The sequence below is a fragment of the Heteronotia binoei genome, chromosome 7, assembly GCF_032191835.1.
Source record: "Heteronotia binoei isolate CCM8104 ecotype False Entrance Well chromosome 7, APGP_CSIRO_Hbin_v1, whole genome shotgun sequence".
NCBI classification, from domain to species: domain Eukaryota; kingdom Metazoa; phylum Chordata; class Lepidosauria; order Squamata; family Gekkonidae; genus Heteronotia; species Heteronotia binoei.
In genome coordinates this window covers 1,615,180-1,629,147 of record NC_083229.1, presented here as the reverse complement: position 1 = coordinate 1,629,147, position 13,968 = coordinate 1,615,180, and the positions used below count along the sequence as shown (strand labels likewise).

General features: G+C 50.6%; 1 protein-coding gene across 2 annotated transcripts in view; it reads left to right on the top strand.

The window, feature by feature from the left end:
• The window catches only part of SLC52A2 (solute carrier family 52 member 2), a 33,650-nt gene that overhangs the window by 10,180 nt on the left and 9,502 nt on the right, over nucleotides 1-13,968 (top strand). The window contains exons 3-5 of one of the 2 annotated variants that reach the window (XM_060243144.1): nucleotides 2,802-2,909; nucleotides 12,161-12,235; nucleotides 12,550-12,691. In XM_060243144.1, coding sequence (XP_060099127.1) covers nucleotides 12,559-12,691 — 133 coding nt within the window. In that variant the 5' untranslated portion in view covers nucleotides 2,802-2,909; nucleotides 12,161-12,235; nucleotides 12,550-12,558. Of the gene's footprint in view, nucleotides 1-2,801; nucleotides 2,910-12,160; nucleotides 12,236-12,549; nucleotides 12,692-13,968 lie in introns of those variants that run through there. The other variant, XM_060243143.1, reaches the window with a different exon arrangement.

Genomic DNA, 13,968 nt, shown 5'->3' with positions numbered 1-13,968 from the left:
AAAGCCTAACTTTGTTTCAACTTCAAAGGTTGATTTGAGATCCCATTGTCTGACACCACCGCATCACACTGTTGTCCAGAGTATGATCCACTAAGACCCCTAGATCCTTTTCGCACATACTTCTGCTAAGACTAGTCCCCCCCATCCTATAACCATGCATTGGATTTTTCCTACCTAAATGCAGAACTTTACATTTCTCCCTGCTAAAATTAATGTTATTGGTTTTAGCCCAGTTTTCCAGCCTGTCAAGGTCATCCTGTATCCTGTTTCAGACTTCTACTGTGTTTGCAACCCCTCCCAATTTAGTATCATTTGCAAATTTAATAAGGATTCCCTCTATTCCCTCATCCAAATCATTGATAAAGATGTTGAACAAAGCAGGTCCCAGGACAGATCCTTGAGGCACTCCACTTGTCACTCCTCTCCAAGAGGATGAGGAACCATTCACAAGCACTCTTTGGGTGCGATCTGTCAACCAGTTACAGACCCACCTAATGATAACAGGATCCAAACCACATTTTACCAACTTGTCAACAAGGACAGTATGTGGAACTTTATCAAAAGCCTTACTGAAGTCAAGATAAACGATGTCTACAGCATTCCCCTGATCCAGCAAGGTAGTTATGTTCTCAAAAAAAGATATCAGGTTAGTCTGACATGACCTGTTCTTGAGAAAACCATGCTGGCTCTTAATAATCACATCCATTCTTTCTAAATCTTCCAGCACCGACTGATGATTTGTTCTAAAACTTTTCCAGGTATAGACGCCAAGCTGGCGGGTCGGTAGTTACCCGGATTGTCTTTTTTCCCTTATTGAAGACGGGAACAACATTTGCCAGCCACCAATCTTCCGGCACCTCTCCTGTTCTCCAAGAAAAATAATAGCCAGAGGCTCAGAAATTACATCCGCAAGCTCTTTTAGAACCTTTGGATGCAATTCATCTGGCCCTGAGGACTTAGTTTCATTTAAAGAAACTAGATGTTTATGTACTAGCCCTACGCTGATCCTAGGTTGGAACTTCATACCCTCCTTATATGTTCTGTTTTTGCCATGTTGAGCACCGTTCACCTCAGAAGAGAAGACTGAGGAAAAGTAGGAACTGAGCAGTTCCGCCCTCTCTTCATTACCCGTTACAGTTTTACTTTCTTGCCCTCTCAGTGGGCCTACCACGTCCTTGCTCTTTTCCTTACCCTGAACATAAGAAAAGAACCCTTTTTTGTTGTTTTTAGCATCTTTGGCCAGCCTGAGCTCATACTGAGCTTTAGCTTTACTAACTTTTTCTCTACAAGGATCAGTCTTATCAGTGGCCGCGGGGAATCCCCACATCCAGAGGCACCAACAGACTGAGTTGCAGAGCTGGGAGGCAACATAAGGGGAAGACCTCGGCCCCTCTGCCCTGTTGTTGGCCCTCCAGAGGACCTGGCTGCTCCTTATGTGAGAGGGGAATGCTGGACTGGGTGGACTCTTGGTCTGATCCAGCAGGGCTCAGCTTCTACACCCTGGACTAGACACATTGCTGCACTAGATGGACCACTGCTCTGATCCAGCAGGGCTTCTCTTGTGTTGTTTCTAGTCTGCCTTTGTGCTGTTTGCTTTTCAGCAACGGACCAGCACAGTAACGGCCCCTCCAGGAAAGGACACTGTGCTCCCTGACTTCCCCATACTCCCCCTTGCCCTCCACACTCTTCAGCTAGAGCCCTGCATGTGGGGTGGACGGAGCCCAGTGCTCATTCCTCTGTTTTGCCTGAACGTCTGAAGCTGCCTTCGACTGAATCAGACCCCCCTCGGTCCACCCAAGTCAGTCTTGTCTACTCAGACTGGCAGCGGCTCTCCAGGGTCTCCAGCTGAGGTTTTTCATGCCTATTTTCCTGGACCCTTTTTAGTTGGAGATGCCGGGGATTGAACCTGGGACCTTCTGCTTACCAAGCAGATGCTCTGCCACTGAGCCACCGTCCCTCCCCTAATATGAACATATGAGGCTGCCTTATACTAAATCTGACCCTCAGTCCATCAAAGTCACTTGTCTACTCAGACTGGCAGCAGCTCTTTCTCCAGGGTCTCAAGCTGAGGTTTTTCACACCTACTTGCCTGGACCCCTTTTAGTTGGAGATGCTGGGGATTGAACCTGGGATCTTCTGCTTACCAAGCGGATGCTCTACCACTGAGCCACTGCCCATCCCTAAAGTCAGTCTTGTCTACTCAGACTGGCAGCGGCTCTCCAGGGTCTCCAGCTGAGGTTTTTCATGCCTATTTTCCTGGACCCTTTTTAGTTGGAGATGCCGGGGATTGAACCTGGGACCTTCTGCTTACCAAGCAGATGCTCTGCCACTGAGCCACCGTCCCTCCCCTAATATGAACATATGAGGCTGCCTTATACTAAATCTGACCCTCAGTCCATCAAAGTCACTTGTCTACTCAGACTGGCAGCAGCTCTTTCTCCAGGGTCTCAAGCTGAGGTTTTTCACACCTACTTGCCTGGACCCCTTTTAGTTGGAGATGCTGGGGATTGAACCTGGGATCTTCTGCTTACCAAGCGGATGCTCTACCACTGAGCCACTGCCCATCCCTAAAGTCAGTCTTGTCTACTCAGACTGGCAGCGGCTCTCCAGGGTCTCCAGCTGAGGTTTTTCATGCCTATTTTCCTGGACCCTTTTTAGTTGGAGATGCCGGGGATTGAACCTGGGACCTTCTGCTTACCAAGCAGATGCTCTACCAATGAGCCACCGCCCCTCTGTTTTATGTGTGTTTTGTACAAATACTATGCACGTCAGAAACCAATGCAACTTTTCTCTCCCATAAGAACAGCCTCCATGGTCTGAAAGATGCTCCATCCGACCTGATGTCTTCTTCCATTCAGGGCTCAACTGAGGAAGCTGGTGGTATCTGAAGAGCAAATCTCTGATCTGTGGTAAGAGAAGGGAGTTCCCGTGCTCTCCAGCCCTCTTCCTGTTCTGTTTGCGGCTTTCCTGGCTGCTTGCAAGCTGCTTGTTTTCAGCATCTTCTCATGAACCTCATTTTCTGTGTTACTTAGTCCTTGGAGACCTGCGCTGCTATCTCTGGGAAGACTGCTTGGTCCCTGGAGAGTCTCCACCCTGAAATCTGCTGTGATCTCATTCACGCAGTAGCCAGTTTCAGTGCTCTGCCTTACCAGTGTTTTATCCTGGATGCTCAGTGTTCACCACTAGTCACAGTTCCTAAGGTTTCCCTCCTCTTAAATGCAGAAGACCTCTGATATCTCTATGGTATGCCTCCTTGTTGACAAGTTGGTAAAATGTGGTTTGGATCCTGTTGCCATTAAGTGGATCTGTAGCTGGTTGACAGATCACACCCAAAGAGTGCTGTTGAATGGTTCCTCATCCTCTTGGAGAGGAGTGAGAAGTGGAGTGCCTCAAGGATCTGTCCTGGGACCTGCTTTGTTCAACATCTTTATCAATGATTTGGATGAAGGAATAGAGGGAATGCTTATTAAATTTGCAGATGATACTAAATTGGGAGGGGCTGCAAACACAGAAGAAGACAGAAACAGGATACAGGATGACCTTGACAGGCTGGAAAACTGAGCTAAAATCAATAAAATGAATTTTAATGGGAATAAATGTAAAGTTCTGCATTTAGGTAGGAAAAATCCAATGCATGGTTAAAGGATGGGGGAGACTTGTCTTAGCAGTAGTATGTGTGAAAAGGATCTAGGGGTCTTATTGGATCATACGCCGAACCTGAGTCAACAGTGTGATGTGGTGGCTAAAAAGGCCAATGCAATTTTGGACTGTATCAACAAGTATAGTGTCCAGATCACGTGATGTGATGGTATCGCTTTTCTCTGCTCTGGTAAGACCTCACCTGGAGTATTGTGTTCAGTTTTGGGCACCACATTTTAAGAAGGATATAGACACGCTGGAACAGGTCCAGAAGAGAGCAGCGAAGATGATGATGGGTCTGGAGACCAAGTCCTATGAGGAAAGGTTGAAGGAGCTGGGGATGTTTAGCCTGGAGAGGAGGCGGCTGAGAGGTGATAGGATCACCATCTTCAAGTCCTTGAAGGGCTGTCCTATAGAGGATGGTGTGGAATTGTTTTCTGTGGCCCCAGAAGGTAGGACCAGAACCAACGGGTTGAAATTAAATCAAAAGAGTTTCCGGCTCAACATTAGGAGGACCTTCCTGACCATTAGAGTGGTTCCTCAGTGGAACAGGCTCCCTCTAGAGGTGGTGGGCTCTCCTTCCTTGGAGGTTTTTAAACAGAGGCTACATGGCTGTCTTACAGCAATGAAGATCCTGTGAATTTAGGGAGAGGTGTTTGTGAATTTCCTGCATTGTGCAGGGGGTTGGACTAGATGACCCTAGAGGTCCCTTCCAACACTAGGATTCTAGAGAGAAGGGGATGTGAGGCTGTTACCAGACATCACCAGGAGGGGGCCTCAGAGACCCCCACTGCCTCCTTCACCACTTCCTGGTGTCCTCTTGAAAAGGCATCCCCTCTCCTCCTCCTTCGTGGCTGCTAAGTTAGGTGTAGTGGTTAAGTGCACAGACTCTTACCTGGGAGAACTGGGTTTGATTCCCCACTCCTCCACTTGCAGCTGCTGGAGTGACCTTGTGTTCTCAGGTGTTCTGCTCAAGAGCAGTTTCTGTCAGTGTTCTCTCAGCCCCACCTACCTCCAAGGGTGTCTGTTGTGCGGAGGGGAAGGGAATGGAGATTGAAAGCCACTCTGAGACTCCTTCAGGTAGGAAAGGATGGATATAAATCCAGTGTCGTCTTCTTCTAAGTGGAATCTCTCCAGTGCCCAATCGATAAATATTAGCAATAATAAGCAATTTCTGGCTGCACGCATCTTCTCTTTTGTCATCTTCCTGGTTTACAGTGAAGGAAGTAACGTCCTGTTGTTTCCTTCACTGTTGCTGATTCCTGCCTCTGCTTCCCTTTCCGTGCTTTAAGCTTTTCCTTCTTCTCTGTGCCTGTGGCTAGGACATTTGTCTCTCCTCTGGCTTTCTCAGAGCTGGACAGCTACTATTTCCTTCATTTCACTGGGGAATGGAAGGTCTCCTGCCATTGTCAACCTACATGAGAGCAAAATCAGAAACAGGTGCCTTCTCTGTGGTGGCCCCCACCCTGTGGAACAGCCTCCCTGAGGAGGACAGGAAGGCTCCCGCTCTCCTGGCTTTCTGGAAACGATAACAACATAAGAGAAGCCATGTTGGATCAGGCCAATGGCCCCTCCAGTCCAACACTCTGTGTCACATAAGAACATAAGAGAAGTCCTGTTGGATCAGGCCAGTGGCCCCTCCAGTCCAACGCTCTGTGTCACACATAAGAACATAAGAGAAGCCCTGTTGGATCAGGCCAGTGGCCCCTCCAGTCCAACACTCTGTGTCACATAAGAACATAAGAGAAGCCATGTTGGATCAGGCCAGTGGCCCCTCCAGTCCAACACTCTGTGTCACATAAGAACATAAGAGAAGCCATGTTGGATCAGGCCAGTGGCCCATCCAGTCCAACACTCTGTGTCACACATAAGAACATAAGAGAAGCCCTGTTGGATCAGGCCAATGGCCCCTCCAGTCCAACACTCTGTGTCACACCTCCTGTGGCAGTGAATTCCACACGTTAATCACCCTTTGGGTGAAGAAGGACTTCCTTTTATCCGTTTTAACCTGTCTGCTCAGCAATTTCATTGAATGCCCACGAGTTCTTGTATTGTGAGAAAGGGAAAAAAGGACTTCTTTCTCTACCCTCTCCATCCCATGCAGAATCTTGTAAACCTCTCATGTCATCCTTCAGTCAACATTTCTCCAAGCTAAAGAGCCCCAAGCGTTTTAACCTTTCTTCATATGGAAATGCAGAAATGCAGGATCTTCTTCGTGGTCTCTGTGCAGTCCCACACATGGGTTTTCCCGTCAGGACGAACCCTACCTCGGAGATTTTAAAAGCTAGCCTAGGCGTTATTTTTGGCGCGCACTCCCTTTCGCTCTGGGGAGCAGGCATCCACTGCGCATGCCTGGAGCGAGAGGGAGGCGCCCCACCCACTCAGTTTCTTTCCAACCGCCGCCCGGGATAGTCTTACCTCGCTGCGCTCCTCGTTTACCTCAAACGTCTAGCCTCCGTTTTTCTTCACTTTTCCTCTTCATTCTATTTCCCTCGCTATTTTTTCTTATATTCTTATACTCTCTAAAAAAAAAAAAAAAAAGAGCATAAATATCTTCCCCGCTTTTACCTCAGACCTCCCTTCCCCCACCCCCCCCACCCCGGGCGTATGGAAGGAAGAGACAGTAAAATAACCTTTAAAAGGTGTTCGCGTTGTAGGGCGAAAATCCCTACCTCAGACGGACATTCGCTTTGCCTATTCTGCTTGGGAGAAACCCATAAAGTGGATGCCTGTGTGCATTGCCTTCAATTCGGCAAACAGGCGCGCAAAAACAGAGCCGCTAGACTAAGAAGCCATCTTATGGAGTCTGTGCTTCACCCTGAAATGTCTCAATCTTCTTCTGTGAGTAAGTCGCCTCCCCTCCTGACTCCCCAAGGAGACGGCGCACGGTCGGCAGCTTCAGTGGCCATTGTTCCCAGCAAGCATAAGCCCGGCGATGCCGCGAAAGTCGGCGACGGCGCGAGAACGTCAGAGCTAACGGCCGCGTCTACTAAAACGAAAAGTGGGAAGCACACTAAGAAGCACAAGCACTCCGATCCGAAGGGCCAGAAGGATTCGAGGAAACCTACCGATCCGAAGGACCCGAAAAAATCTACCGACCCGAAGGACTCGAGAAAACCTACCGACTCGAACAAATCTTCGGAACAACAAACAGCCCACGAGCCTGACAGACAATGTGAGCCCTCCACACCTGGAACCGATACCCAGGAAGTGACCACTCCGATTACGGAATCACCGCATCAACAGACGGAAGAGGTTATTCCGATTCCGTCCCGATCCCCTTCTCTACAGGGATCCATACCAGACCCTTCGCTGGAGAAGATCCGAGACCCGCTGCAGTGGACTCAACAGCACATCAACCCTAGATCGTTTCGCGATATGTCGAATCCCATCCAATACAGACATGACGCTTACAGGTACTTTGATACCCATCGGTTCCCAGCCAGGTCTCCCAGCATCGAGAGACATCGGTACCATCGTACGCGTTTCCCGGAGAGATCCCCTAGTAGGGGGAGGGACCGCTACCGCTACAACCCGAGGTCTCGGTCTCCATCTATGTCCCCGAGACGACGCCACTACGCTTCGAGGTCTCCATCAATGGATTCCCATGCTTGTTGCGGCTACCACCATTCTCGGTACCGTACCGATTACCACAGGAACCAATCCAAGGAAGTGACTCCTGTCCAACGGAGTAAGCAACTAACAAAACAGCCATCTCCGACTCCTTCCACTTCGACTTCTAAGCTTAAAGGCACGAGTCCAACCAGACCTAAAAGCACGACTCCAACCAGACCGGACCCACCGGCACCCGAACCTGACTCGGATGCCGAATCCGACGCACAATCCTCGGACTCGATACAATCGATGTCCCCTGGATCCCCTGCCTCGGATATCGCCAAGCCCGCGGATTTGTCACCTTCCGAAGGGGCAAAGACATACTTGGACTTGATTGCCAACATGGCCTCTGCACTTAACGTTACCCTCACCTCAGATGCACCCAAGGTAACAGACGTGGTACACGACTTGGTGCACTCAGATTTACCTGCTGGGTCCTTTCTGCCGATGTTACCGGTACACCTAGAGGCCATCAAAGAAGCTTGGGACAACCCAGCATCTATTCCCCCGACTTCAAAACGAATTGAATCTCTTTACAGGATCCAAGCAATGGAGTCGAAATTTCTATTTAGCCATCCAGCCCCGAACTCTCTGATAGTTCATTCTTCTTCTAAATCGAAACAGACTCGTCACCCTGTACCTCCTGAGAAGGAAGGCAGGAAATTAGACACCCTGGGAAGGAAAATGTATTCAATTTCTACGGCAAATGCCAAAATCAACAATTATTTAGCATACTTCGCCGCGTATACCCACAATATCTCCTCCCAACTAAATACGCTCGTCTCTGCCCTACCTGAACCTTCCCAGAAACAAGCCTGCAAGCTGCTACAGGAGCTCAACAGGGTTTCAAAGCAACAGATAAATACTATCCGCCACTCTGTGGGGTGCACTTCAAAGGCGATGGCTGCCTCAATTGCCCTAAGACGACACGCTTGGCTTCGGTCCTCTTCATTGCAGCCTGATCTTAAGTTTAAAATCGAAGACCTTCCCTTCGACGGCCAAGGTCTCTTTAATGCAACGACAGACGATATATTGACCACCGTGGACGACAGCCGCAAACGAGCAAAAAGGCTCGGAGTAGCGCAACAACAACAACAGCAGAGCTATAAGCCCAGACCATGGAAACCAACGCCGTTTAAACATTCCAGATCTCCTCGACAATCTGAATACTGGAAACGTAAGGCTCCTCCTCCGAAGCAATCTTTTAACCAGAGACAGCAGAGACCACAACCACCTAAAAAGGCTGCGTCTTCATCAAAGCAGTCTCTTTGACTTCCTACCTTTACCAATTCAACACATTTCCAGACTTCTTCCATTTCACGAGAACTGGCAACAAATAACCACGGACAAATGGGTTTTAAACATCATTTTGAGAGGCTACTCGATAGAGTTTCAAACACCACCAACAAAACATCATTTTGTCTCAACTCCACCATCCCCTTCCCTTCAGGAAGAAATAGACATCTTAACTGCCAAAGCGGCTATAGAGCCTGTCCCAGACCAGTACCATCGGACCGGATTTTATTCCCGGTACTTTCTAGTTCCCAAAAGGGATGGGGGACAGCGTCCGATTCTGGATCGAAGAGCCCTAAACAAATTCATCCGTCACAGAAAATTCAGAATGATCACCTTACAATCGATTCTGCCCTTAATCCCCCGAAACTCTTGGATGGCACTGGTAGATTTACAGGACGCATACTTCCACCTGACAATACACCAATGCCACAGAAAGTTCCTGCGTTTCGCCGTGGGCAACAGCCACTACCAGTTCCGAGCCCTACCCTTCGGACTCTCCACAGCACCACGGACATTCACGAAATGTATGGCGGTAATTGCGGCATACCTCAGACAACGCGGAATTGCAACCTACCCATACATAGACGATTGGCTCCTCGTGGGAGCTTCAAAGGCACAGTTGATGAAGGACATTTCTATGACACTTGCGCTCTTAGCAGAACTGGGCCTCCAGGTCAATCATCAAAAGTCACACCTGACCCCAACTCAAGACATCCATTTTATAGGGGCTCGCTCGTGCACCACGGACCACAAGGCATACCTTCCTGTAGACAGGATATCTTCCATTCAGACACTGGCCACACAAATAATACAACAACCCAAACAAACGGCCTTCAACATTCAGCGCATGTTAGGACTTATGGCAGCAACGACTGCAGTTTTAACACACGCGAGACTACGCATGCGAACCCTGCAAATCTGGTTCGTCCGTGCGTTTCGGCCCCAACGCCAGTCTCAAAGAACCATCCTCACTGTTCCAAACCACATCCTCCCCTCACTCGAATGGTGGACAGTACGAGCTCACCTGCTTGCAGGAATGCCATTTTTAAGGCCAAGCCCATCAGCAGTAGTTACAACAGATGCCTCGAGGTGGGGCTGGGGAGCCCATCTCGACATACTCACTGTCCAGGGGCAATGGACACCGTACGAACAGTCGCTCCACATCAATTGTTTAGAGCTTCTAGCTGTTCACAGAGCTTTAAAATCGTTTCTCCCATCTCTTCAAGGCCGGCATGTACAAATTGCCTCAGACAATGTGGCGACAGTTTTTTATATAAACAGGCAAGGAGGGACTGCTTCCACCCGTCTTTGCAAAAGAGCAATGCACCTTTGGCACTGGAGTATTGCTCACCAGATCCATCTCACTGCGGTACATCTTCCTGGCGTCCAGAATGCTCAAGCGGACAGGCTGAGCAGATATCTCATCAACGACCACGAGTGGTCCCTCCACAGGTCATATCTTCTGCCAGTATTCCGGAAATTCGGAACCCCCTCAATAGATGCGTTTGCTGCACCAGACAATGCACAGTGTGCTATCTTTTTTATGAGAGGTCCGCCCTCACAACAGTCTGCAGGGGATGCCTTCATACAGACATGGACCGGTCCACTACACTTCCTCTTCCCACCCTTCCCACTGATAACACGATGCATACAGAAAATTCAACTAGACAACACAGATTGCATTTTAGTGACGCCATGGTGGCCACGCCAACTATGGTTCACAACCCTCCTCTTTCTGTCGAAAAATACTTACCATCACTTTCCTCCAGCACAGAACCTCCTGTCTCAGCAGAACGGCAGGGTTCTCCATCACGACCCGAACAGGCTTCGCTTAACGGCTTGGAGGATATGTTCTCAGACTTTCCTGAAGGAGTAAGACATGTTCTCTTAAATGCGAGGAAACCATCAACGAGAAAGTCATACTCCATGAAGTGGAAAAGATTTTCCATCTATGCTACCAAGCATAACTTCAGACCTTTATCGGCTTCCATACCTCAAATCTTGGCATATACACTGCATTTGTCAGAAAAGGGCCTTACGTACTCATCCTTAAAGGTGCACCTTGCAGCAATCTCAGCTTTTCACCCGCATGTACAGGGTCGGACTGTCTTTTCACACCCTGCTGCGAAAGCCTTCTTAAAAGGAATCTTACATTTGCACCCACCATTGCGGCAAATGTATCCTAGCTGGAGTTTATCGCTAGTGCTAAGCCAACTAGTAAAACCGCCTTTCGAACCTATGGCTACGATACCGCTTCACCTTCTCTCATGGAAAACGGCACTATTAGTCGCACTCACCTCTGCTAAGAGAGCAAGTGATATTTGTGCGTTCAGAGCAGACTCACCTTACACCATTTTTCACCACGATAGGGTGGTGTTGCGGCCAGACCCTGCCTTCTTACCCAAGGTAGTTTCCGCATTTCATTTACACAGAATCACAACCTTACCTGCCTTTTTCCAACGTCCTACGGACAAGGGGCAAGAAGCTCTACACTGTCTAGATGTTAGAAGAGCACTCGCTTACTATATAGATAGAACAGCATCGTTCCGTACGGACTCCAGACTTTTTGTGGCCTACGGCCGCCTTAATAAGGGCAAAAAGATATCTACACAGAGACTGTCAAAATGGTTGGTTGCTGCTATAGAGCTGTGCTACAAACTCGCAAAGCAACCAGTCCCATCTGCCATACGAGCTCATTCCACAAGAGCTTTGTCAACGTCATCTGCCCTTGCCAGGGGTGTATCCATGGAGGACATTTGCGCCGCTGCCGCCTGGTCTTCCCCTTCGACCTTCGCCACGCACTACGCTTTGGACGTTTGTGCTAGGCGAGATGCATCCTTCGGACAGGCAGTGCTCCGCTCCATCTTTGACTAAGGAGGCGGTCTCGGCTTGGTGAGTAATTGCTTGCCTTGTAGCCTGTTATGTGCTGACTGTGTTGCACTAACCTTTGTGTTATTCTTTTCTCCAACTCTAGTGCCAGCACCCACCACCTTGCAGGTCAGCTTATCAGTCACCCATGTGTGGGACTGCACAGAGACCACGAAGAAGATAAACAGGTTACTCACCTGTAATTGATGATCTTCGAGTGGTCATCTGTGCAGTCACACACGCCCGCCCAGCCGTCCCCGCTGCTGGCTACTGGTCCTATACTACCGCTCATCTACTATGTCAGCGGCGGGGAAAGAAACTGAGTGGGTGGGGCGCCTCCCTCTCGCTCCAGGCATGCGCAGTGGATGCCTGCTCCCCAGAGCGAAAGGGAGTGCGCGCCAAAAATAACGCCTAGGCTAGCTTTTAAAATCTCCGAGGTAGGGTTCGTCCTGACGGGAAAACCCATGTGTGTGACTGCACAGATGACCACTCGAAGATCATCAATTACAGGTGAGTAACCTGTTTTTGCTCCGTACAGAGCTTGTGCTTCGTTGCTGCTCTTCCTGTGTGGCAGGACCTTCCGCCAGCAGCTCTCAGTGGCCAAAGGAGTCCCCAGCTCTGCCTACAGGAGCCCCAGCCTCCTCAGGCCTCTCCTGCCCAGATCACCCGCTGGGGGCCTTGAGGGGGTTGCTGCGGGTCAAGGCCTGGCTGTGTCTTGAATCCAGCCTGCTTCTTCTTCCAGGCCCAAGCAGAACTGCCTGCCGCGGCACCTCCTGGAAGAGCTCTGCTGCATGAGACCTTCTTCCTGGCGTGGAAGGTAAGGGGGGCCGTGGGCCTCCACCTCTCTCTCCTTCGGGCTCCGGGGAGGGCCCTTCCTGTGGCTGGGGGTTGTGAAGCTCTTTCACAGCCTCCCTGTGGTGTGGCCTGTGTGTGGCTTCACCCACTCAGGAGAAATGGAGCGGAGCAGAGAAGAAGGTTCTGTGAAGAGCGTTGTACTCAAGCCCTGCAGCAGGACCCTCCACGCCAGGGCCTGGGAGGAAGCCCAAGGCAGAAGGGTGAAGGGAGCCCTGCGGAAGGGGAGGGCCCCGGCCAGCCCTCTCTGAACCAAGCTCTGCTCTCCTCCCTCCCCAGGCCCAGAGGATGTCTTCTTCCTTCCTGGCCGGCCGCTCGGTGGCCACCCACATCCTGGTGGCCCTCTTTGGCATGGGCTCTTGGGTCTCCATTAACTCCCTGTGGGTGGAGCTCCCAGTGGTGGTGAAGAAGCTTCCGGAAGGTAAGAGGCAGGGCTGGGATCTTGCAGACGGCACAGTTCCCCTGGCTGGGCCCAGAGTCCAGGTCGTTGGGTGAGGAAAATACACGGGGGGGCGGCGGAGTGGAGCGGGTCCTGAGGGCTTGTCTAAAGTGCCAGCTGAAGGGGATGCCAGGCTGGCTCTGGTGTCCTTGCTGCCGGGATCACAGTAGAGGCGTCCTGGTTCCCCTGGGGACCGAGACCGTCCATGAATGAGCTGGACAGCAGCCGTGCCCGCGGGACCGAGCAGCTGTCTTCCCTCCATTGCGGGAGTGGGGGGCTTTCCTCTTCTTTAAGCAGCTCCTGCCCCTTGTTCCCAGACCCCTCTGCTGACTCAGGAGCTTCTGGGCAGGACTATGGCCAAGTTTCTTTGCGAAGCCGGGAGTCTCTCTCTTGGATGCTCTCAGAGAACCCCAAAAATCCAGCGAGCTGGAACTTCCATTGCAGAAGTCCTGCCAGCACTCTCCCAGCCTGCTGTTAGCCCCCGTACCTATTCCGTGGGGGATATTTCTGGATGGCTGGACTGTCAGAGCCTCTACCAGCTTCTCAGCAGAATCCATATTCAGGGACAACCATGTCTTTCCAAGCCCCTCCTGCCCCCTCCCATTCTGAAATACCTGCTCTGCCCTGCCGTATCACAGCATAGAAACTTTGCACCCTGGCATGGACTTGAAGAAGAATTTGCAGATTTATACCCCACCCTTCTCCCTGAATCAGAGACTCAGAGCGGCTCACAATCTCCTTTCCCTTCCTCCCCCACAACAGACACCCTGTGAGGTGGGTGGGGCTGAGAGGGCTCTCACAGCAGCTGCCCTTTCAAGGACAACCTCTGCCAGAGCTATGGCTGACCCAAGGCCATGCCAGCAGGTGCAAGTGGAGGAGTGGGGAATCAAACTCGGTTCTCCGAGGTAAGAGTCCGCACACTTAACCACTGCATCAAACTTGGCGCAGTCCCCTTCCCTGCCTGCCCTTGGCATTGCACCCTTCCCGTTCTCACTCCCTGCTGCCCAGCTGGCAGCAGAGAGGACTCCAGCAGTGGGTTGAAATGAAGGGCGGGAAGGTGCCAACTGGGTATTAAGAAGAGTAGTTCAACAGTGGAATCAGCTCCCTGTGAAGGTGGTCTGCTCCCCCTCCCTGGCAGTCTTGAAGCAGCGGCTGGATGAACCCTGCTCAAGGATGCTGTATGTCAGCTCTGGGAGTATCTTCAGTTAAAGCAAGCTTCAGGAAGTGCTCTTTGTTGATAGACAGCTCAGTAGCATGCA